The 24,404-nt window shown below is 45.0% G+C and overlaps 2 protein-coding genes across 23 annotated transcripts in view; one reads left to right on the plus strand and one right to left on the minus strand.

Annotated features, from left to right (window-relative positions):
• The window catches only part of UBN1 (ubinuclein 1), a 34,515-nt gene extending 19,658 nt beyond the window's left edge, over nucleotides 1-14,857 (minus strand). For 7 of the 13 annotated variants that reach the window (XM_043523472.1, XM_043523473.1, XM_037910158.2 and 4 more), the window contains exons 1-7: nucleotides 14,683-14,857; nucleotides 13,156-14,024; nucleotides 11,515-11,601; nucleotides 6,618-6,713; nucleotides 6,207-6,341; nucleotides 5,326-5,429; nucleotides 2,826-3,264 (exon numbers count right to left, since the gene is read on the minus strand). In XM_043523472.1, the coding sequence (XP_043379407.1) occupies nucleotides 2,826-3,264; nucleotides 5,326-5,429; nucleotides 6,207-6,341; nucleotides 6,618-6,713; nucleotides 11,515-11,601; nucleotides 13,156-13,398 (1,104 nt within the window). In that variant the 5' untranslated portion in view covers nucleotides 13,399-14,024; nucleotides 14,683-14,857. Of the gene's footprint in view, nucleotides 1-2,825; nucleotides 3,265-5,325; nucleotides 5,430-6,206; nucleotides 6,342-6,617; nucleotides 6,714-11,514; nucleotides 11,602-13,155; nucleotides 14,025-14,441; nucleotides 14,620-14,682 lie in introns of those variants that run through there. The other 6 variants (XM_043523474.1, XM_043523470.1, XM_037910156.2 and 3 more) reach the window with 4 other exon arrangements.
• The window catches only part of GLYR1 (glyoxylate reductase 1 homolog), a 34,051-nt gene continuing 24,453 nt past the window's right edge, over nucleotides 14,807-24,404 (plus strand). For 3 of the 10 annotated variants that reach the window (XM_037910162.2, XM_037910164.2, XM_043523476.1), the window contains exons 1-3: nucleotides 14,919-15,038; nucleotides 17,761-17,797; nucleotides 19,444-19,523. In XM_037910162.2, coding sequence (XP_037766090.1) covers nucleotides 15,001-15,038; nucleotides 17,761-17,797; nucleotides 19,444-19,523 — 155 coding nt within the window. In that variant the 5' untranslated portion in view covers nucleotides 14,919-15,000. Of the gene's footprint in view, nucleotides 15,039-16,215; nucleotides 16,308-17,760; nucleotides 17,798-19,443; nucleotides 19,524-21,839; nucleotides 22,294-24,404 lie in introns of all 10 variants that reach the window. The other 7 variants (XM_037910167.2, XM_043523478.1, XM_037910165.2 and 4 more) reach the window with 6 other exon arrangements.

The following is a 24,404-nucleotide window of genomic DNA, read 5'->3' on the forward strand; positions in this document are numbered from 1 at the left end:
CAGAAACACCTCGGGATAGAGGAGTCCCTCCCCACTGTCAAGCCTCAGTGAGGTGCAGTGTGAATTCATAGATGTGGGGCTGGAGGAAGGGCAAGATAGCTGGACTGTAAATATGATCCCATCAAGCCAGAAGCAGACAATATAAGGAGTCCTGCCCTCTGTTCATCCCCTCCATGCCCTCACTTCTCAAGGCTGTCCCCCCTCCCAACCCTGCCCCAGAAAACCCTCCAGCTCAATAGACAATGATAGTTCTCACTTCAATGCACCTGTGAAATTGAGAGAAGCACTCTCCCGCCCTTGTGGCCAAGCAGAGGACTCCTGAGCAACTAGCACACCTGGTATGTTTCAACAGCAGCCTTCCCCTGGGAACAAGGAGCAGCTCCTTGCACCTCAGCGCAAGACGGCTCCAGGGCACAGTGTTTTATTTCATGCTGCAGCAGTCAGACCCGCACTTGCAGTTCGGGTAGCATACGCAGCATGAGACAAGGACTGCCTCTGGGAAGCAGAGGAGCCTCTTACTTAACTCTAATTTGGTTTCTCCCGGTCCCTACTAGGCCATTCTGGACACTAGGCAATAGGACTTCCTAGCAGAAGACAGAGGACCAACCAAATGTGCTCGGTCAACACATACAAAAGGGTCAGTTCCAGCCAAGGAATCCTGTACAGGAAGTTTCCCAAGTAACAAGAATTGCACACAAAAAAATCAGAGCAATAAGAATGTGGAACAATGGCAAAAATAACTCAAACAACTGGAGGAGGGATAGCAAGAAATTATAGGTTGTGGCTGAGATCGCCTAGTACCATTTCTGTGCTGGTGAGTGGAAGTATACAAGAAAGCAAGGGCTGGGATTAACCAGGAATTACACACACTGAGTTAGCCAGCCCTAGCAAGGGGAGATGGCTTTGAAATCCCTTACGCTGATGCTTCAAGCTCCAGGCTAGTAAGGGATGAATGAGTAAGGAGAGGTCCTACATTCCTAAAGTGACCCCCATCTCTGATAGCAGCAGCAGGCAGATGGCCAACAGACACCACCACACAGATAGTAGACAGACGAAAAACAAAAATTATTTTCTAAAAAGAAAAGCAGCACTATGATCCTACCTACCAGGGAGGAGAGGGTTAAAACCAAAAACTCAAAGGAGGGAAAAGAAGAGAAGAATGTGTGAAAGCTTCGATTTGACAGAGGGATGCTCCCAGTTGCTGATATGGGCAGAAAACTGGCCTCTTTTAGGGTGTGTGCATCCAGAAGTGTGGTCTTTGTCCACCTTCACCTGCTAACAGGGTCTGTTCTCCAGAGTCCAGACTGACCAAGGGGGCTTACGAAACACAAGTTTGAAAATGCAACTGTTTCTTGCCCCCTAGAAACATAACCCAGCAGTGACCCTGCTTTTCTGCTACACTGTGAAATGTTCCCCCATAACCACACAGTAATTGGCCATCACACTAACTCGCAGCAGTGTAATAATTAACTCTGCGTCAAGGGAGCCATTGTATTACTCACCACTAGATAACATACACTCCAGGGACATCTGTTTCAGTTATCCATTAACAGCAAAAGTAACAAATGGCTACCTCCATGAAAAGTTCCATGTCATTTTATCACCCACACTTTGCTGTGGCAACACCTTGCCGAGCTTTCTATCCTGTGATGCCTCAGTGCTGACAGCTCACCACCACTACAAAGAGTTCAGGTTTCGAAGAGGGACGTGCTAATGAAGAGGAACTACCTCAACAAACATGTAAGAGCACATGCTCTAAGATGGTGACTGTCCCACATTAGGGTAAGAGCAGAGGTTAGGACCTGAAGTCTAAATTTAAATGTTAGTAGCAGGACAGAAATGTCACCATGACATGTCCATAAACAAATGACACGACAGCTCTTACAGAAGCTGAAATACCAAATGGTTTTTAAAATGCAATTCCCTAAAGTATCCTCAAGAGGTTCAATGTTTACTGCCTCTCAAAATCTCCATATCAGTCTTCTAGAATTAAAAGTACTCTCTCCCTTCTCCCCCAATGGTCAGTGCCACACAGGTGGGATCTGAAAGTCAAGCTGGGTTCTTTCTTTCCATCTCAGACCTCTCTGCCACTGAGAGAGACCTGGCGGAAGTGTGTTAAGATATAGTTAAGCCTTAACTGAGGCATCCACCTCTGTGCATCTCAAGGTGAAGATTCTGTAACTGGAGCTGAGTTAACAATGCTAATGAATCCTCATTCCTGGATATATGGCTCTACAATGTTACAAGATGTCAAGAGAAGCCAAAACTTATTGCTGGCATCTGCTTGTTTTAGTGTACAGGAAGCTGAATGTAGCACCACTTCAGAGTCATATTTCTCACCACCACTGGATTTAAAGGATATTATCCTGTAACTTGGCTTCCAGCTTCACTGCCTCCTATTATAAGCCCACTCAGGTTAAGCCAGTCATGGAAATTAGAGATGGAACTGACTTATTAGATCCCCAAGTCCCTGTCTCTCCAAGACAAGGATAAAGGTTATGCTTACCAACTACTGAACATAGTATGCTTGAGCTAAGCAGCATTTTAATACCATCTCAAAGCACTGAGTGCAGAAAAAGTGCAGCAAAAGCTGGGGTGACCCCTAGCTGGACTACACCTGGCTCTACACACAGTCCCTCACTTCCATAAGCGGGGGGAACTATGTGAAGTGAAGCCAATCCTATGTCAGACAGAGGCCCACCAGCTGGTGGAGCTGCAGACTCGCCTGTGTACGAAACAGAAGAGGCTTGTCCTCCTCCATCAGCTGCACAATCCATCTACCCCCTACTGAGCAGTACACCCCATGCCTAATCTAGCTGCAATACCTGAGTCAGCTCTTTGATGCGTTTCTCCAGTATGGCTGGTACTCCATCTGGGAGGGAGGGTGGCTGTTTGAACTCCTGTTCCAAGCCCATCCCAAGAGGGTCACTCCCATCTTCCATGTCATGGAAAGGACTCCCTTCTGGAGATTCGTTGAAGAGATGCTCCAGGTCTAAATCGGTCAGGGAGTCCATGGCAGTGGCTGCCTGAAGCAAGTCACTGTCACTGGCGTGGCCAAAGAGAGATAGCAAAGGATCAGACATAGTCTCCACTTCCCGCGGGGCCGGAGCTTCTGCTGGTGAGGGTGTCACTATCTTCTGCTCCTCATCTCTCTTCTTCTGAGCTTCCTTCTCCTTCTGGAATTTCTTCAGCATCTCTTTGACACTCAAAGCACCTGAATATTTCTTCTTCTTCTTCTCCTTACTGGCATTCAGTGCTGTGAAGCTGTAAGCAAGGGAAAAACAAGAATATCCTTATGACAATAAGCCCCATAAAGGGAAGGGAATATCGCAAGAAGAGGGGAGGAAAGAGGAAATACCTTTGTACTAGCTCAGAGCATCAACCACGCATGCTGATCTCCAGATGAAACTTACCCAGGACCTACTCTGCCCTACCTCTAGTTCCCCCAGAACATGGAGCTATTGCCTCTAGAGGCCACTGCTAGGAATTTAGCACTGTGTTACTGAAAAGTACAACTTTGTACAGCACCAAGTGTTGATAGTGACTCAGGAATATTCCTGTTCAACATACTATTTTTTTTAGATTTACCCGACTATTAAACGTTCTCCCTTCTAGTTCTAGCACATGATAAGTTCACCTCCCATTTTACAATCCACTACATCTCTTGTACATACTTGTCTGATCATTCTTATGCCAGACTTCATGAATATGTTTCCCACAGAACAGTAGTTAAGTGGGGAGTGAAGATGTTTAACATGACTACCCTCAAACACATTACTATATCACAGAGGAAACAGCTGACAGACCATGGGAAATGACAGATGGTCCAGTGCACACCAGCCACCTTCAGCAAGGAAAAGCTTAGAATGCCCATTACAACACTGCTCTAAGCTCTCCACTTGCTCCCCATTTGATTCCATCACCACTCTGAGGTCTTGGCCCTAATGTTAAGATTCTTCATGCGCTATAGTGTAACTCTCTTAGAGCCTACCTCCCCATCTATGGCCCACTCACCATAAGCATTCCAGGTGAAACTCTTGTGAGCTGTGTCTTAGAGGTGCAGGGAGGGCAGGAGATTCTTGGTGCAGGGCAGATGTGGAATTCCTTATACCAATGATAGGTCGTGCATAGCATTAGGCCCTATCTCATGCACAAGTCCTCTCTTGGTGATGGGACCTGGTATGGTGGAGCTTAAATCTCCTGCTCCATCAAGGTATGCTTTTAATGAATCAGGTGCATGCAGCCCAGATAGCACACAACGAATGCACTAGAAGTGCACAAATAGAAACTGAAACCATTTGCACTAAAGACTGAAATATGAGAAGAGTTGATTTGAAAGAAGCCTTTTGAACATTTCCCTTCTAGTAGCACCACCACATCAAATTCCCTTTTTTGATTGACTTTCAAGGTTCCAAGCACTCAACACGACAGGTCAGACAGCTTTTGAGAGAGAGACAGGACTGGAACAATAATATGTTGCCAGAAATGAAACAGCACAAAAGAAAAGAAAACACAGGGAAATAATTAAAGCGAAGGGGGAAGAGACCAAGGGGAAAGGGCATCGAGCCAGCTGCAGAGAGGGGAGGGGTGAGTGGGGGAAGAGAATAAGGGAAAGAGCCTGTAAGGCAAAGAAAGCAGATACAGAAATCAAAGCAAGTAAAAACTGCAGCTGTTAGGAAGCATTAGAACACTTATAGTGACAAAAGGAACTGGTTACATTTGTAGCCCAACAATGACAAGCCAGTTTCAAAGGAGAGAGACTAAAGAGAGCAAGCCTTCCGCAAGGGGTCAAACATCTGCCTAGGGGTGGCATCAACACACTGCTTTGCATTTCAGTTCTGATCACTTGCCCCAGCTTTCTAACACCTAACACTTCATGCTCCTTCCCATCCTTCCCTCCCTTGCTCTCCCCATTTCAATATCCATTATCCTCCTTTCAATCCCTCTTCTACACTTACCCCCTCATGCCATTCCCCCTCATCCATCCCTGTGCCTGTCACAAATAGAGAGAACACAACTAATGAAAAGAAATGCAGCTAACAAGGCAGGTGCCCCTCACTGCCCCAACCACTTTGCTTGGATGCTGGGCCCTTTCCCCCTAAACCTTCATCTGGCTTTTTGCCCACCTGGACTGTAAATTCTTTGGGGCAGGGAAGCATCTTCCTAGGAGCTTATCCAGTCCCCACCATGACAGGCTCATGTCTTGACTGGAGCTTTTGGGCACTACTGCAGTACAGATAAATGCAATCTGGCCTCAGAGAGGTGGGGGTAGACTGGCACCCAAGAACTTCCGTCACCCCCTGAATACATAGGGCTCCTTCTCACCCGGCTTTGGGGAACTTGGATTTTTTTGATTTCTTTTCCTTGTCGTAGGAGTCGTCTTTCTTCTTCTTCTTCATCTTTTCACCTCCTTCTTTCAACTTCCGCTTCTGGGGATTAAACACAAACCAGAGTCAGAAAGGGTGGGCTGCACAATGGTGACCTCTTGTCCCTGGGAGGCCCTTCTAAGCCCTACTTCCGATCCGCCACTAACAGCCTTTGAATGTCTCAAATCAACCCCCACTGGATACTAACCCATACCACATACACATAGCACAGCACATAGCTACTGCCTGCTCTAGCACACTATCTTCAGCTCTTCTGGGATCCCTCTAGCTAAGCCCAGCACCACATGAACAAAGACAACTGAATTTCCCATCTCCCTTTTATTCAGGTCCGTTTAGTGCTGGTGAAATGTGCCTGTTTGATAGCCCTGGAGGTTTAAACCCTTCAAACAGCAGGTACCACAGGGCAGTAGAGCAAGCTTCCCCAGCAGAGCCCTCCCTTCCCAACATACCTCAGCACCAATGTGAAGGGCTCATCCCTGGGGCAAGAGAGGAGGATATTTGCACTCCCACCTGAGCTTCCCTGCTAAGATTCACCAACTCCTAAGGGTGATAATTGTGGTGCCATTTCTCTTCTAGGAACGAATGGAGACCACCCACTCGTTCTACACAAAGACAGCTTTCTCTGGGTTACAGCCAAACAGGATAGGATTTAAACCAGTGATCTGGGGCTAAAAGCTCCTAATATCTCCATAACCAAGCCCCCCAAACCAGCCAGAAACCCAACCCAAAGTTACAAAACATTATTTCTCCGGCAGCAAATCCAACCTATCCACTGAAATTTAATGACAGAAAATACTCCCTAATTGCAGAATCTCTGACCTTGGGAGATTTCTTCTTTTTCTCTTTGATAAAGTCATCCTCCGATTCAGATGCCTGTCGGAACTGCAGGGTTCCTGAGTTGATGTAAAACCCTCCATACTTTGTAGTTAGAGAAGCTGGAACAAGCTCGTCGTACTGGGAACAAAAGAAAGAACCATCTATTAGTGGTGTAAGTTATTCTGTTCCCATGTTAGATAGTAGCGGGATGGCACGCTCTCACTCCCCACTAACAAGTCTCCTTGTGGGACAGCGTGTCTGAGAACTTGGAATTCTTCCACCCTGCAGATACCCCTGGAGTTGTCATTGAACTATCCCAGCATGCTCCTTCCCTGCACTGCACTAACACTCTCCCACATGCCCACCTGCAGCCCTAGAAGCAGCTGAATTTATAGCCCTTCATTCATTACTCACCGCTTCAGAATTATCAATGAAGGAATCAGATTCGTCGTACCCATACCCCATATCAATCAAGTCCTGCATACGGTCCTTCCTGCGTTTCTTGCCACCCTGAAATGATAGAGATCGATCACATCCCCCTCTCTCCTCAGTCTATTGCAGGGACCAGTCCTGACACAGGAGGCTGGCACTTCTTCCCAGCCTAGACTGAGGTAGCACTCCTTCTTTTCACTCTTCACATCTCCAGAAAGGGGCCTAGCTGGGTGAGCACCGGGGCTGGATCCCAGGCTTCTCACACATGAGTACAGACCTCCTCCAACAGGAAGGGGCACTACTCTCTAATCACGTGACCAGAGTAACATTGAGTTGAATTTATTTCTCCTCCATTGGCATGAACGAAACAGCAATACAAGAAAGGCAGACAGAGACCTTAGTACCAGTCTTTAAAAAAGGACTCAACACCTACAAGCCCAACCCAAAGTGATAAAAAACCCTGTGCTTCCTCCCTAGGCCATGCCACTAAAGCCACCCCCTTAGAACAGATTAACCACTGGAACAAGTTACCAAAGAAGATGGTGGGATTCTCCACCACATCATGTCTTCAAACCAAGATTAGGTGTCTTTCTAAAAGATCTGCTCTAGTTCAACACAGGAATTCCAGAGTGAAATTCTCAAGCCTTTTTATGCGGGTCAGCCTGCATGATCAGTTTTCAAACTGTGGGGCACGACCCAGGAGGTTATTGGGGAGCGGAGGGGGGCAGCGCAAGGACCTGACTGGTTAAGAACTTTTCTTGTTTCTTCAGAGTATTGTTGATAAAGTAAGAATTCCTCTCACAAGCTGAGTCGCCAGCTGCCGCTCTCACTGCCATGCTGGAAGATGAAAAAGGGAGGGAGGAGCAGGAAGGGCGCATGACCTCTCCTTTGGCAGGAGGGTCCCCATTCCAGCTCACTCGCCTCTACAGAGGCTGATGTGCAGGCGCCCCCTTTGGAGGTAGTTCCTCCCTGCCCAGACAGGCTCTTGTGCATGCATGCTGGGGATTGCACCAGGGCCAGAGGACCCTGTAGCCTGTGAGTGATTCTGTTGGGGTCCCAGGGTAGAGGTACAGCCCAGCTGTCTGTGTCCTGCTCAGATGCTTACAGGCTGGGGAGCAGTGGGGGACCCCAGCCAGGATGGGCTCCCAAAGCCCAGGCATCCGTGGAAATACCATTTCTTAGGACACAAGACATGAATCTCCTGGGGGTGGGGGGAGCACACAGCAAAAACATTTGGGAACCTCCAGCCTAGATGATCATTATGATCTATTCTGGCCTTAAGATCTATGAATATCTATGTAATGTTTATCGCGCAATGTATTTAATTTAACATATTGTCCGTTCAATTTCTAATTTAAAAAAATACAATTTGATACTAGGGCTGGTGGAACAGCAGAAAACGATATTTATCAGTATTCATCAAATACATTATTTGAAGGGTATTTCATCAACTACAGAGCTCATCAGATACCGCAAAACTTATTAATTGAATAAATTATTCACTTTATACTCAATTACATTTGTTGAGTGATGTTTGCAAGGTACTATCTGTGACAGACTGACAGTATCCTGGACAAACCTCAATGAAGTAAGTTAAATTTTATTGAATTAAGTTTAACATCTTTGGAATACATTGTATTAGAAATTAAAATGTTTATGTACTATTATGGCATTATATGGAACTGCTTTAACAAACAAGATTAATGCAATCTCTGAAGGGTAATAGGTACTTCAAAGGTCTTTTTGGAAAGTGTGAAATGGATTTCCTAGGAAGCCCGCTGGGGTGAGGGGAATGTAAATTCTCCCCTCCAAGCCAACTTTTTGAAGCTATCTACTGAGAGGCAGACGCATTGGAAACTCCAGATCAAAGACCCCTGAACTGTATAAAGGATGAACCGAACACGCTATGAACATGTTTGTTCTGACCTGACGTTGTGATGAACTGGTCACCACAAGGAATCCCCCTTGAACGGGGTTTGAAGGACAGTTGGTCCCAGAAGCCATGTTAGGGCTGGAGTTAATTCTGTTGGCTTATGAGCATACAGGTAGGCTCTTTTCTTGCTTTTAATATGCTTTCTCTGTAATGCTTTTTATCTTACGAACAAAGTAGGCTTGCATAGGAAGTGCTGTGTGATACCTTGCAACTAGCAATTACACCCGTTAACGGTCTCTGAAAAGAAAGCAAACCGGTGTCCCTGGGCAACCTGTCAGTTAAGGGAAACACAGTGGAGGTAGGGAAATGTGCAACCTGGACATACCCCAGTCAGAAGGGAGAGGGACGCAGGACTCCTCCGAAAAATGGTTGGGGTGCTGGAAGCCAAGAGTGGGTGTCCTTGCTGGACCACTGAGGGGAAATATAAGTGCAGTTGCCCTGAACTATGACACTGTCTGGCCAACCCTACTTACCGGCAGCCCTTGCTTTTCTTAAACCTTCTTTTCTTATGACAGATCATGCTGTACATTTTCTTGTGTGGTCTTCAGTGTCTCCCGCTTCCCTATCGTTTTTTCCTCCCTCTCTTCCATCCCATGTTATTGTGGTGTCTACCTCCTCTCCCCAGGGCTGGCAATTTCCCAGGAAAAACTACTTTAGGACAGGGAGCTGGTAAATACTGGGCTTAAACCCAGTTTAAACCAGGAAACTGGGGAAAATAATTGCATCGGTGTTCAGCAAGCATAGAATGAATCTTTTCAAGCTTTGGATACATCCTTTCAAAACTGAGGAATAGGCTCAGTCTATCCACTATATCAAAGCTGGTCTTCTGCTACAGGACACTTTGTGGCCAATGGACCTGGACTGGTAGCCTGAAACTCTGTGTGCTTTTGATGGCTTAATGTTTCAAGCTTACAAATCTGCACTGTCATTTTCATATAATCAAACGTTTTCAACTTTTCTTCATAAAATATTGAAAACTGAAATGAGTCATGATGTGTAATTTCCTTGAGAAAATACCAAAATGTATACAGATTTTACAATGTTCATTATTACAATTACATATATTCAGCTTATGACCACTACAGTTTTACTTTGTATTTGTACAACCCTAAATTAACTTCTCAATCTACTGCCTTATGTAACTACAACTGGAATACGTAACTCAAACTAAGTGTAATGTGGTGTCATTAACAAAACCGTTTTTAAAATAGAAAAGGCCTTAAACTGGGACTAACTAGTTTTTCCCAAGCAAGTAAAAATCATAATTTTACCCGGTAAAAACCATGCCATGCCTAGTAAATACCATGCCATCCCTGCCTCTCCCATATTTCCTCCTGCCTTTCTTCTCCCACCTCAATCCCTAAAATCTAATACCATATTTCTTTTGAAATGTCTCATCAATCTCTTCCTCATGTCTAGCCACTCACACCCCTACAGACACCCACACCAGGCACCCAATAGCCAGAGGACTCAAGTTTCTGATCACAGCAGGGCATTACTGTATAGAGGCAATGCCCAGGGGAGAGTCCAAGTGATAGGAAAGGAGATAGCACTGGGATCCCTACTGAGCGGATATCCCTGGACTCTGTTTGGAGACTTTGTCTTTCACATTAGCCTCTAACTAGTAAGTGCCTGATAAATTTGAAGCCTTACCCCCACAAAAAATCCTCAAGAGAAGAACCATTAGCATCCCTGCAAGCAACACCACAGTGAATTGACCCAATTCTTGTCAATTTCACTGTTGTCCATAGGATTCAGTAGAGCAGCAGTGAAGACTGGCACCACTCTGGTTGCAGTTTGGCAAAGTTCTGAGCAGCAACAGAAGCTCTGAAGCTGTCTGAAGATTTAAGATGACAGCATAGCATCATTTTACACATGGTTTAACATTTGGAAAGTGGCTTTTACCACCATAAAGGCTAAGTTTTGTTTTGTTTTTCTTTTTAAATGAAAGCTTAGATTCAAAAGAATTTGATAGCACTCTACGAGGAGAATTCTCACTTGCCCTGGGTGAACATACTGTTTGAGCCCTGCTTGTTACTGTCATGGACTTCTTTAACCTTAACATCTAAGCCATATCCACCAACTGAAAAGACAGGAGAGTTGTTTATTGAGAGGTGCAGGGCTATTTCTGATGACGACTTATTTTACCACCATCTGGATGATTGAGTGAATAGCATGTTAAAGAAATGCGAAGAATTTCTGAATTTCTTTAATTAAGAATAGCAGAGCTATTTTAACCTAGCCTTCTGACTGCAGGAAAGCAGGGGGGCCCATGCTACTCTACCGCTCCCTAGTCTCCATTTTATTAATATCCCTCTCCAGAAAATAGTAGAAGTATCTACCCTCCAAACAATGCTGAAAGCTTTCCCAAGCAATAACACAATGAAATTGAAACCTAATTCTTGTCAGTTTAACTGTTGGGACCTCCTGGCCTAGACATCATCCGTAAAAAAAATAAAATAAAAAGAGCGGTGAAACTGACAAGATAGGTTATTTTTCCACACTCTGGTGCAGCTTGGCAAAGTCCTGTACGGCAGCAGAGGCGTCAGAAATGCATATGTACAGACTTAATAGATAGCACTACATTCTTTCACACTCATTTCATCTTAGGAAGGTTATATTCACAAACAAAGGCCATTTTTCCTTTAAAAAAAAAGTTTACACACTGCATTAGTTGATGGCACATGTAACTAACAAGTGAAAATAAGAAGCCTGCACTTATTGGCCAGAATTTGTCTTTACTAATGGATGATAGGACTGAGACAATCAGATAAAGTTATTTTCCAGCTGGATAAAGGATCTCACCAGAAATAGGGCATAAGAACCAATGGCCTTTATTCCTAATGAAATACGTTTAGCAGAGAGGCAAGAGGTTGGAGTGGAAATAAGCTAACGGAATTACTCATTCTGGTAGAAGAGAGTGTAGTAGGAGGATAAAACACATACGTATTTCTCTTCGAACTTCCTAGCAAGAGCTTCCACTTTGTGTCTTTCCTTTTCTTCATCATTGAAGGGATCACCAAGGTCTTTCTTCTGTGAAAATGAGCAGAGGCAAACATAAGAATCGACTCCATCACACTGTCTGACTGAGAAGTCCCACCATAAGCGGAGCCTCTGGAAAGAAGCTTACACAAACCACCTTCAACATGCTGAAGAGCTGTTTTCAGTGGATATACTACTGCAGCTCTTTGCACAATGAGAGAACCATGTTAGGGGTTCTCAGGGTGCAAGGAATAACCAGCAACAGAGAATATACACAAGGATTGAAAAATTTAACCAGACACCCACTGGCCAAGAAGTCAAATTACTAGCCAAAAAGAGAGAAGCCAAAAAGGTGAAGTAAGCCTTCCATCACCTTTCATTGAGGTTTCATGAGAAACCCAAGCCTCCATGGACAGTTACAGAGAAAAAGGGGAAAGGGGGTGCTGGGATTCATTCCAGGTCTCTGCTCATGGATTTCATCTTTTGTATTACTGCTGGCTAGCAGCTGACTAATCTGAATGCTCATTTTCTCCCTCCAGCAGCTAGAAGGAAGGAATTTGCTCTTGTTCTCTTCTTCAACTTGTTACATCCCCCCAGAGTCCTGGCTGCCACCCACACAGACGCATAGGTTCTCCCCACTCTGCCTCCCCATGGCTTCTGTTCTTCAGGTCGTCCTAACATGTAAATAGCCCCAGTGCCTGCCACTGCTGCTCCTCCGAGCTTTCTCAAGCAGCCACATGAAACCATCAGTTGACTGCCCAGATGGTTCTGGACAACAGACATGAAACTGACTAGAACTTGTTAGTTTTCCCAAGCAACACCATTATGATGTTACCAGCAGTACCACTGGAGGCATCCATTGCAAACTGAGGAAATCAATATTCGTACAGATCAAATTAACAACAATTCTAGCTCTTGCAGGGCACTTTTTGTCTTTTAGATCTCAAAGTGCTTTACAAAGGAGGTCTGTTTTAATTTTGAAGCACTTTGCATTTAAATTAGTCTTTAAAATCAAAGTTTAGTTTCTGCTGAAACTGACTGGTGAGCCCTCTTATGGAAAAAGTTTCCTACTCACTATTGGCAAGTGAATTTCTCAGGTGCTGACTGACAGCAACTTATGTACAAAGCAGGAATCAGAGAATGCTCAAATTGAAATATCTGTGTACAGTATGAGTCCATCTCTCTGCAGACTCCCACTGTACAAGCTGTATGGAGAGGATCTGCTTTGAATGTTCTTTTAAGGATATTCATGTTTCAAGCAATCCAGGTACCAAAAAAGCACTGCAGTCAGTCTGGATCAAGTCAAATCATCATTATAGGACATTGTCTGTTGTGCTTTCCAAACAGCGTTTTATCCATTTCAAAGGAAATTCTAATAAGACAAAAATATAAAGGGAGTGCTGTCCAGCAGTAAGTCATCCTGGTTTCTATTTCCAGTTCTATCACCAAGTTGGTGTGTGATCATTGACAAGTCATTTCACCTCTGCGCCTCAGTTTCTTTCCCCATCCTTAAAATAGGGATAAAACATACCCAGCTCCCAAGAATTAATATTATGAAGCAATCTGAAATCTTTAGTTGAAAAGAGTACGTTATTAGATGCTCACCTTGTCTCCTGAGGAAACACCTTTCACTTTCCCTCGAGTATTCTTCAGAAGCTCTGGGTAGAAGAACTCTGGGCACCGTTTGTGATCTGGCTCAAATAGGGTGAGTGTGATGCGAACTGCTGCTGCAGCTGAGTCCTGGGGCTGCTCTGCTCCTGCAGCATCCTCTTTACGAGGCTTCTTCAAGAAAGTGTTGCTTAGTGGACTTGACAAAGAGGTGAACTGAACCCTGTGGGGCTCCGTCATGGCTATTATCAAGTCTTAACAGGTCTCATGGCATGGTTTCCATTAGTTCAGAGAAGTTCTGGTGAAACCTTGTATGTGTGCATACATGGGGACTGCAATTGCAAGGACAAACACAGAGATGTTTAAGGACACAGGAGCACATTGGAGGCAGAAAAGATTATTGGAGTTAGATGTTTCTATAAGGAATAGCAAAGACTGGCCTCTCACAGCTTGCTGCATTCATCAGAGAAAGGCCGATTCTCAGAGCAGAAATACCTCTGAAGTTTGCAGTCCCCTACATTTTAATGTCTATCCATCTGTAACGTTACCGCTTTAATGCTGCAAAACTCCATTTCTACAGGGTGGAGAGAAAGGAAAACAATAATCTGGTGCACAGTGCAACCTCCAGAAAAAACAGTTTTAATGACTGAACGCTCCTTTGTCACAAACACTGGTCTGGACTGTGCCACGTTGCATCAGAGCTTTGCCCTCGATGGCAGATATCAAAAGGCAAGGAGAGCCAAATATACCCGCTTTTCCTCTGCACTGTGCACATACACATGCTTGCTACTGTCAGATGCCTGGTCCATGCCCGAAGATCAGCACTCACAAGACTGCCTCCCAAAGAGACTTCTTCACATTTCTGACTGGAAAGGAAAATAAAGATCCAGCTTAAAACCAAAAGGATTTTTTTTTTTGAGGGGAAAACACCCTCCCCCGCCCCCAATCCAGCTCAGATAAGCGAGATTTAAAATAACACCCCGGCTCAGGAAGAAGCCTCAAAAAAATCAGCTCCGTGACAACAGGTACCCGGCTCAGAAGCTGATCCCCAGAGAGCGTCCGGGCCACAAACCCAACGCGCCACAAATCCCCTGGGGGAGATACCAGCTGTTGCCTCACATGCTCCACCCAGCCCCCAGGGAATGGGGGAGCCTATGGCCCAGCTGCCCTCTGCAGCCCCAGGGAACGGGGACACCCCCTCAGGCCGTGCGTGTATCGGATCCAAGCCCAAGGGAAGGAGACCCCAGACTGCCCGGGGGAGGGAGGCCCTTCAGGCTAGGTACCCCAATAGAGCCCAGAGATAGGCAACGGGGGGCGGAGAGAAAGGGAAACAGCGGCTCTAGCGGCGGCACCAGCATCCCCTGCAGCTGGTGAGCCCGGGGGCGGCCAGGAGAGGGGCCGGGGCCGGCTACCCTGCGCCGCCCCCGGCGGGAAGCGGACGAGGCGTGGCCCAGTCACGCCGCGACCTGGGGGAGGTGCCAGTGCGCCAGGCTCTGCCCCGCTCGGGCTCGGACTCGGACTCACCCCCGCTCCAAGCTTGGCCGCCTCGGCAGGCTCCCAGGCCGGATCCGTTCCCTGCTCCCGTATCACGTGCCGGAGGCGCTACCCCGCGCTGAGGTGGCCGGGCAGGGTCATGTGACACTCCCGAGCCCAATGGGCGAGGAAAGGGCAGTCACGCGCGGAGGGAGCGGCGTGGTGACCGCGCGCCCGGATCACGTGACGCGGCCTGCCCTATCCCGGTGGCACCGCCCCCTCCGCTGAGGCTGGCCGCGGCGTGGGTGGTGCCCCCCCGTCCCGTCCCGGCAGCCCCTGCGCCGTGCTGCTGCTGGCTGAGTCGGTAAGATGGCGGCTGTGAGTCTGCGGCTCGGAGACTTGGTGTGGTGAGTGTGGGGGCCGGGAGGCTGGGGCAGCGGGCGCGGGGGTTGGCGGGAGCTGGCCCTGCAGGTGGTGGGGCTCGGGGGGATACCGGAGTGCAGGTTGAGAGCGGGGACCGGGTTAGGGGACCGGGGGCTGGGTGGGACCGGGGTGGGGGCGTTGCCGGGCTGTCTGTAGCGTTAGCGGGCAGACGTAGGGTTAGGGGGGAGGGTATAGGTGGGACCGGTGAGGGTAGGCGCCCAGGGTGGGGTAGGCCGGGCTTTCTCACCCTGAAGCGTTGGCGTAGGGGTGGGAGCAAGCCCCGCCTTCCCCATGTGAAGGGGCCCGGGCTGTTGTTCTGGACAGGTCAGGGCAGAAAGCAGGGTGAGAACTGGGGCACTTGCACAGGAGGTGTCAGTTTAGAGCAGTGTCAGTGGCGAGATGGTGCAGGACACTGGCCTGTTGCCTACACATCATTGGGGGCAGAGAGTTGATGGGGGAGTTATATGGGCTTTGGGGGGGGCCAGAATAGGATCAGAGTCTCAATTGGTCGGGAGGTATTGGGTTGAGGACAGGGTGGGGTACAGAGCAATGGGTCTCTATTTCAGGGTGAAATGTGGGGCAGGCTTTGCCTGTGCGGTGGGTAATGTGCTGTTACCTGGGAGTCTTTAGGAGTAAAAGGGACAGAAAATAATTGCCTTAGCATTTTTGGAACTAGAAGACCGGGTGAGGCAACCACCTAGAGATCAGAAAAGGTAGAGGAATGAGGCAATGGGTTGATTGCTTGGTGGATGGTGCTGGATATACAGGCGTCACCTGGGGGTTGTGAGCAGAGCAAGGAAGGGGTGATCATTCAGATCTGGGTGTTGCTTATAGGGAGTGATTTATGTGATAAGCAACACAATATAGGAATGGGATTTTTTTTTCCAGGTTGGGCTATCCCTGTTGTAGCTCACAGGAGCAACTTTCCCCTGTCACCCGTGCTTTATCCCCAAGCGCAATTGAAGAGTCATGATCTCTCTACTTCCAGCTCAGGAGGACTGATGAGGCCTCCTTCAAAGCTTGTTAGCACTGCTCCTAAAGTGTTCAGGCTTCACTGTGCTTCTAGATTGCATTGAATGGCGGGTTAGACCTCACACTAGGGCCTGCAACAAATAGCTAATCCCCAACACGCAAGTGTATGCATTTATATTTATATCCCAGATAAAAAGAAGTGCGTGGTCCAGGCTGACAACTGCAGTTTCTCATCCGAAACATTGACAGTGGTGTGAAGTTTGTCTAATTTATATAGCAAAGTAAGTAAAGGTTGATTCCTTTAGCTGAACTTGTTTCAAATGAGTGTTTGGGGAGTGCACTGCTGTTAGTGATGTTTCTGAATGCAGATCATCCAGCTTGAGTTTCATACGTGGCCATGTAGTCAAGGCACAGCTGCTAGGCCCACCCAAAAAGAACTATAGCCATAAGACTTGGAGGGAGATGGGAAAGGAGAAAAACCTTGATAAAAGGAGAATTGATGGATGCAACAGTAAAAGAAAGTCATGGTTAGTGTCCTTCTAAGCAGTGTTTCTGCCATTACCAGCTTGCCCTCTCTGTGGAATCCTCACCTCATGGATGTTGACATGCTACTTGCTGAAAATTTTAGTTCAGGAACTGGCAGGCGCTAAGGATTCTCTGCCGGTCTCATGCAAGACAGTGACTGATGCCAGATAAGGTTTTGTGAATATTTGTAGTTGTGTGAATGACAGGGGTAGGAAGACTATGCTTTCATGCTGACACCAGTTCTCTCTTTTCCCCCACCCCTTTCTGTGAGGAAATGGTTTGGCTTAGACTTTGTGATGAAACTTGCAAAGGCAGGAAATAAACTTTTGTGTGTTTCTAGTGGGCCTGCAGTATGTTTCACAAATCTTAGGTTTCAGAGTAGCAGCCGTGTTAGTCTGTATTCGCAAAAAGAAAAGGAGTACTAGTGGCACCTTAGAGACTAAGCTAGCACCTGGAAGATCAGTACTAAAGCTCTTAGTACTTTGGTAAGACTGAATGACATTTCTTTGCTCCCGTACAAATGATTAGTTTAATTGCCTGCATCAATACGAAATAAATTGTTTAGTCTCTAAGGTGCCACTAGTACTCCTTTTCTTTTTTCACAAATCTTAGTAGAATGATGAGTGGCTGAAAAAAGAGTGATAATGGAAGTAACCTTGCAACCTTTGATATAGGAATTACTATCTTAAATTATAAAATAGTACATTTTAGGAATCACAGCTACCTGAATTAGAAACGTATGACGCTTATTAGACTTTTTCTGTCCTGAAAAGTCCTAAGTTATCAATCCAAACTGGATTTCGTATTGATGCAGGCAATTAAACTAATCATTTGTAAGGGAGGAAAGAAATGTCATTCAGTCTTACCAAAGTACTAAGAGCTTTAGTACTGATCTTCCAGGTGCTAGCTTTACCACCTCTGTTCTTAATGACTTAGGCCCTGATCCTGTAATGACCTCCATGTGGGTGGTCCCCTGTACCCATGCAGACTTCACTGGGGGTCAGCATGGCCACAGGCATCTGCTCACATGGCACTTGGGAGCATTGGTGAGTGCTCTTCCAAGCTGAACAGTTTTTTTCTGTCCTGGTAGGCTTTGTGGCTTATATTGTGTAAGCTCTAACTTTTGAAAATAAATTGCAGTAGAAGCAGGTAGAAGTGGAGCAACTGTCTTTTCTGTTGCTAGTGGCTGACCTTTTCATTTTTCCTTAGGGGGAAGCTGGGCCGGTATCCTCCTTGGCCAGGAAAGGTGAGTCTGCTTCTGTCCTGAAGGGAGCAGTTCATGAAAACAATTCCAGTGAAGATTTAAGATTCTTATAGTTTTCTTCTTTAATTTTTAGCTAAGAAGCTCTTTGGCCTTAATTGTGAACCAGACTATTCATCAGGGATTTTACTTGACTCAGAAGTTCAGTCTGTCAGTAGCAGCTGTTAGTTCAGATGGAATGAAAAGCAGTACAAACCAAATTGTCAGAATCTGGAACGGATTGTATCCCCCAGTCGTAGCAATTTAATCCCTATTGCTTTCTGCAAGACAGGTTTCTCTTCTCTCACAATAAATTGGCTAAATTGACTACATGCACTGTGTTAAGTAATAAACAGGAGAGGAAAGTCCAGATTCCCAAACTAATACTTAAAGTTACAGTTTTGTCATGTTCTTTGGGAGAAGACACTGGGTGATTGTGGATAAAAGTTCAAGATAGGGGAAAGAAGATTTTGTATTTAGAGTCAGATTGCAGGCACTGTTCATATACCCCTCCCCCTGCCCCAAAGTATTCTATTTTCTGTTTTTAGTGTAGGTACATGTGCTGACCTAACAATATAGGCGTTGTCTTCACGAGAAAAAAAAGTGCATTCCTAACTTGTTAGCTTGAGTTAAAATCCAAAAGAAAACAAAGTAATTTGTAGATTTTAACTCAACCTGCTAACTCATGTGAAAGTCTGTGGTTTAACTTGTTCTGGTAACTTGCATTAAAACTCCAACCACCTTAGAATCATAGAATCTCAGGGTTGGAAGGGACCTCAGGAGGTTATCTAGTCCAACCCCCTGCTCAAAGCAGGACCAGTCCTGAATTAAATCATCCCAGCCAGGGCTTTGTCAAGCCTGACCTTAAAAACCTCTAAGGAAGGCGATTCCACCACCTCCCTAGGTAACCCATTCCAGTTCTTCACCACCCTCCTAGTGAAAAAGTTTTTCCTAATATCCAATACCTTGTCCTCACTTGCATTTTAACTCTGAGAAAAACACTCTTTTCTGTACTGAAGACTTGGGCGATAGTTGCTTTATGGGAACAAAGCTCTATAAACCCAGCCTGGCTTTCCAAATTTTAAAAAGATACTTTACTCCTAGGGGATAGGGAGAACCTCATGTTGCTGATCTTTTGGACCAGTGGAACCTCACTAAAATTCCACTGGTACGTCTGGGCAGTGTGCCTGAGCCCATGCAACACAGGTATAACTTTGTAGCTTACAGTAAAGTTTGTTCATCTTTACTCACATCTGCCCTCTCTCTCAGGTCCAAAAGCCTCACAACAGCCAAAGTCATGATTATTTAAAACAAAAGAACCATGAAAATCATGGAATTCACAACAGCTGTGACAAAAGTCCAATCTTATCTCCTGAACAGCAGGCTAAGCCTATAATGCGATAGGGTGATTGTTACTCACAGCACTATGCCTGGAGTTAGCGTCAAAGAAATATATGGATTGGGTGCTTGGGAGGCAGACCTTTGCTACCAGTACCAGGTACCCTCCCTACCACCATTTTGCTTAAAAAATATTTTTAGCAAAGAATCTTTGAAGTAGATTTCTTGCAGGCATAGACTGAAAACTTTAAAAAGCCACAGAATTCTATTGCTGCCTCTCTAACCAACACTTGTCTCCTCTCTTTGCTCCTCAGATCGTTAATCCGCCTAAAGACCTGAAGAAGCCCCGTGGAAAGAAGTGCTTCTTTGTGAAGTTTTTTGGGACAGAAGATCAGTATGTACCCACTCTCTTCATCTGATGACAATGTTGGCCTTTAAATCACAGGGCTTTCCTGGAAAAGTTTAATGCTAGCATAATAAGATGTAGCTCTGAGACAGATTGCCTTATATTATCTGTATGTAATTATTATTCTATGAGGTAGCTTTTCATGTGGGTGTATGAGGGTTGCAGAGACCTTCTCAAGCATGTTTTGATTTTAGGTGCTGCTCTGACAGAGAGTTCTGGGTAGTTGATCACTTGCATGGGCATAGGTGTGCCTGGGTTAATGTTAGTGTAACTGTCACCATTTTTCAAGAATAGTATGTGGTCGCTCTTGTTTCTCCTGCCATAAACATAAAGTGGTTTTATTCCAATCACTCATAAAGAGAACACTTTATGATGTCTAATGGCATAAAATTTGCTTGTTTTGCATTTGGGAAGACTGTGCAACATAGGGTGGTAAAGTTATTGTAAGACATTTTTCTATGAAGTAGCTATTTGTGATAAAAGCACATGCCAAAATGAGAAAAATCACACTAGTCTGATAATTACATACCTGCTGTTACTACAAATAATTTAAGATTCCTGGAAATGAAATGTTAGGAAACACCACTACCACCCTGATGTGTTGTTTATTTTTTATATTTGAAGTCATTTTTAGTCGGTTTCGCTATTTCCCTGTGTAATCATTTAGCAAGGGAGAAAATGAATAATTGGGAGGGAACCTCGTTATGAACGCCAGTAAGTAGAAAAACCCTTTACTTTTTTGAAGGAATTAAACAAAAGTGAGGATATGCGCATTAACAGGATGCTCTATCAGGAAATGGAACTTTTATTTTTTAATTGTCATTTTTTCAAAGCATAATGTCAAAGCTTCACTGTCCCTTTAAGGACTGAGGTCATGTAACCAGCCAGGACTAGAAATGAAGCTGCATACCAATAAAATGGGGGCTGCAGGCTTTCAAGTAATGTGAAGATAGTGTCTTTAGCTCACAAGTAATCCTGACTAATCAGGCCATAAAGTTGTTAGTAGTCAGAGTGTGTATTTTCATTCCTGCCCCTGTATCACTGTAATTCTTCGTTATAACTAACTCATGTTTTTGGGAGAATAGGAAAATATTTTGTTGTAGATTTTGGGGGGCTGTTTTGTCCAAACGATAGCCTGTGAAAAACTGGTCGTATATCTGGAATGTTCCACTTAAGATTAGCGGACAGATAGCAAGTTAGGAGGCCAAAGCTACAAAATAAAAGTGGTTTATCACATGATTCTGAAGTTCAGGTTAGGAAAAAATCCTATCATGTGGCAGACTGGAACAGACAAAAACACAGTTTGTGAAATGTAATAATTTCCTGGTGGATCATCACAGGATTTTAAAATCCTGCTTACCCTAACTGATGGGTGTGTGCAACTTGAAGTTGGAGCAAAAATAATACTGTCCTTCCACCTCAATTTTCTTATATAGTCCACTAATCAAGAGAAGAAATGGATGCCTTCTGTGGCTCTGTTCTATCTCATACTGGACCTTTTGGAGAATGCATATGTTTAGATCTGTTTGATTATGCCAAAAAATGGGAAAATTCTCTCATTTTACAACCAAATTTGAGATTAGATTCTTAAACCAGTTGCCTTAAACTCCAGCAAGCTGGGAAGGAGAAATTTCATGGTTGCAGAAATAAAGTAATTTACTCCATAGTTGGCTTTTATCTTATTTAATTGTTTAGATTAGTATACAAAAGTAAAAACAACAAGGAATCCTTGTGAAAAGATGGGAGTTGCCTTACCGAGTAGGGGTCAGTGCTAACGTGGCCAATTCAATTAGGATGGATGTGGCCCATTTCCAACAGTTTTCATGTGCTGTATTTTTATACCTGCCTACTGTATTTTCCACTCCATGCATCTGATGAAGTGGGTTATAGCCCACGAAAGCTTATGCCCAAGTAAATTTGGAAGTTTCCAAGGTGCCACAAGGATTCCTCCTTGTTTTTGCTGATACAGACTAACACGGCTACCCCTGTGAAACTTATACAGAAGTAAAAAGTGATGCATCTAGGTGGAGATAGGTCCCTGACTGAAGATAATAAAACTGAAAAATATTAGTAAGTCAGCTGAAAACAAAACTCCTGTTAACTCCTCTCCTGCCCCACCCCCATCCCGATCAGTCTCCATCAAACTATGTGTATGCGGATACAAAGACCTAGCACTGGACTATTCTAGTGTAATTAACGCCCAGTTTTGTCTGCTTGTTAAGTTTTTGAGATGGGATTGGCTATAGTATCATCCATATGCTAATGACGCTTGGCTCTACAGCTTCTATTGTCTTGATTTGGCAGAGATGGAGATCTGGACAAAAGCAATTCTGGCTTATGTTCGGTATATATACACAATGGAGAAGATGCTGGCTGGCAGGGGAAAGCATTTTGAGGAACTGTTGAAGTCTCACTGCTCTCTCAGTTGAGGACATTTGCCTATCCGTTGGCAAAAGGGTCTACAATCTCAGGCTGTTGATAGACTCCTTTCTACTCAAGATTCCCAGATGGCAAATGTGGCCAGAAATGCCACCTTTCCATCATATGCTAGCTGAAAGACTGCAGTATTGTCGTCTCCATGCCTTTGTCATCTTGAGGTTGCAGTGTGCCCTACCTAGGATTAAGTGTGAAGGCTGCTCAACTCAAAAATGAACACTGGTGCAAAATATGACAGCCCACTCTTTGAGCAGAGTGGATTAGTGGGAACGTGTTATACCTGTGACTTGCATTCTGCAGTGCTTGTTGGTGAAACTTTCAGGTGAAATTCAAGGTTCTCCAAGATCCTAAATGGCTTAGGGCCCAATTTAGAAGAGCCTGCCTCTTCATTCTTTGCCCACCACAAAGCTTGTGTTCATGTGCAATGATAAAGCTAACCTGTCCCAAGGGCGAGGCTACAGTGAGCAAGGATAGGGTGTTAAAGATAGCAGAATTGGCTTTGGCCAGAGATGTATAAACCTGAGCCTGGCCGCATTCAGACATCCAGCTTTTCACAGGCTTCCTGCTGATTATGTTATTCCGTGCATTTAGCCTCTTGGTAAAGTTTCCATTGTCTCTGCCCTTAAAGTAATAGTGCTCCTGGAAGGTGTCTTCCTAGCATGTAGGAAATGTTAGAACATAAGAACGTCCATACTGGGTGAGACCAATGATCCATCTAGCCCAGTATCCTGTCTTCTGACAGTGGCCAATGACAGGTGCTTCAGAGGGAATGAACAGAACAGGTAATCGAGTGATCCAAACCTTAAAATGTTTTTGCATTTTAACTTAAGGCCCGTGAAGTGCACCCACTACTACTGGGGGCATTCTGCACACAAGATTTTAAAATTCTGCATATTTTATTTGTCCAAATAACAATATAATTACACTGGTTTCAATTATTTTGGTAATTTATTTAAACTACAATACAGTGGATGGAGAATGGGAGTGAGGAGCATTGGAAGAAATCCCCAAACCCCCTTGTCTAATAGTAATGTAGCTAGGTTTGACCCTTTATTTCTAGTTATTAGTCAACATATATGTGCAGCCATGTGCTCCATGTTACATCATAGGCAACTGAAGAGCAAGTGAAGGCTGGGGAATCAAACTCACAATTTATATTGGCTACTTACCATCTCCAGAAAGATCAGTAGCAAACAGTTCATGGAGCACATTTTGATAGGAAATTTTTTCAGTTCAAAAACTTAGACCAGTTCTAATCAATAAAGGACAATAAGCATTTATTACCACTCTGGCAATGTAGAGGAGCCTTAAAACTTTTACACCTGTTTTATACTCCTGGGTGAATTCATAAAGACAATGGGAACAATTCACTAAGCAGACAGGCTGCTACATTCTGCTCTGCCTGAGGGGACAGAGCCTGCCCCATGCTTATCTCCTCAGAAACACCCTGAAGCCCTGCTCCTCCACTACGAGCATACCGCAATAGCGAGTGAGAGGGACAGAGTGTGTGTGTCTGTCTGTCTCCCTCATGCGTGACTGCACATCCTCCCCCCACGGCGGTGATTTACCTCTCTACAGACTGCTCTGGGCACCCGAACCGACCTGTCTGTGCTGCCAGGGAGGGGCACGTGACTGCTCTTGCAGTTTCCCTTTGCGTCCCCATCAGAAGTCATTTTTCTGTGGAGAAACAAAGAAATCTGCGGGGGACATGAATTCTGCACGTGCACAGTGATGGAGTATTCCCCCAGAGTAACACATACACCATAGCAATGGGGGCTTTATCAGTGTCTACAGTAGTAATCTAGTACTTTCACCTTGCTCTGAAGTAGTTTCAATAGTTATGATACACACATTGTTGATTATATAGCTCACTCACTGGCTCCGTGAAAGAGAGTGAGATGTTTCAGGCTACCTTAGAGTTCATTTTGGAAGTTGGGAGATTATTAGCTATTGCTCTAATTCTGCAGAGAAATAACACTCTGAAATGTCTTTCCTTTCTATCCCCCAAATCCCAAGTGAAGTCCCATATACCCTTTTCTCAGCAATGGAAACCTTGTAAGTAGGTTGGGGTCTCTAAGCTCTGCTGGAAAATATTAAGCAGGTCTCTTGCAAAATATTGGTATAGATAAGCTCCCTCATCCATCTGATATATAACGGTGTTCCTAGGCATACAATCACAGCCTATCTTATTTCCCAAGCCTACAGATTTGTCATAGGAAGGCTTAGTGCACCCCCACAATAATAACACAAAATAAGGCAAGCAAGGAGAACCCTAACGTCTTTCTCAGACAAATGACATGACTGAATCCCATAAAAATCAAACTCTGTGAGAGAGACCCAAGGTGTGCTTCATCCAATTCAAAATAGTCTTGTATGCAGTGATCTGCTGCTCAACTAGAGGAACTTGGCCTGTCTGCAATTAGCATTAGCAAA

Source organism: Chelonia mydas, chromosome 10 (assembly GCF_015237465.2).
Source record: "Chelonia mydas isolate rCheMyd1 chromosome 10, rCheMyd1.pri.v2, whole genome shotgun sequence".
Lineage (NCBI taxonomy): Eukaryota > Metazoa > Chordata > Testudines > Cheloniidae > Chelonia > Chelonia mydas.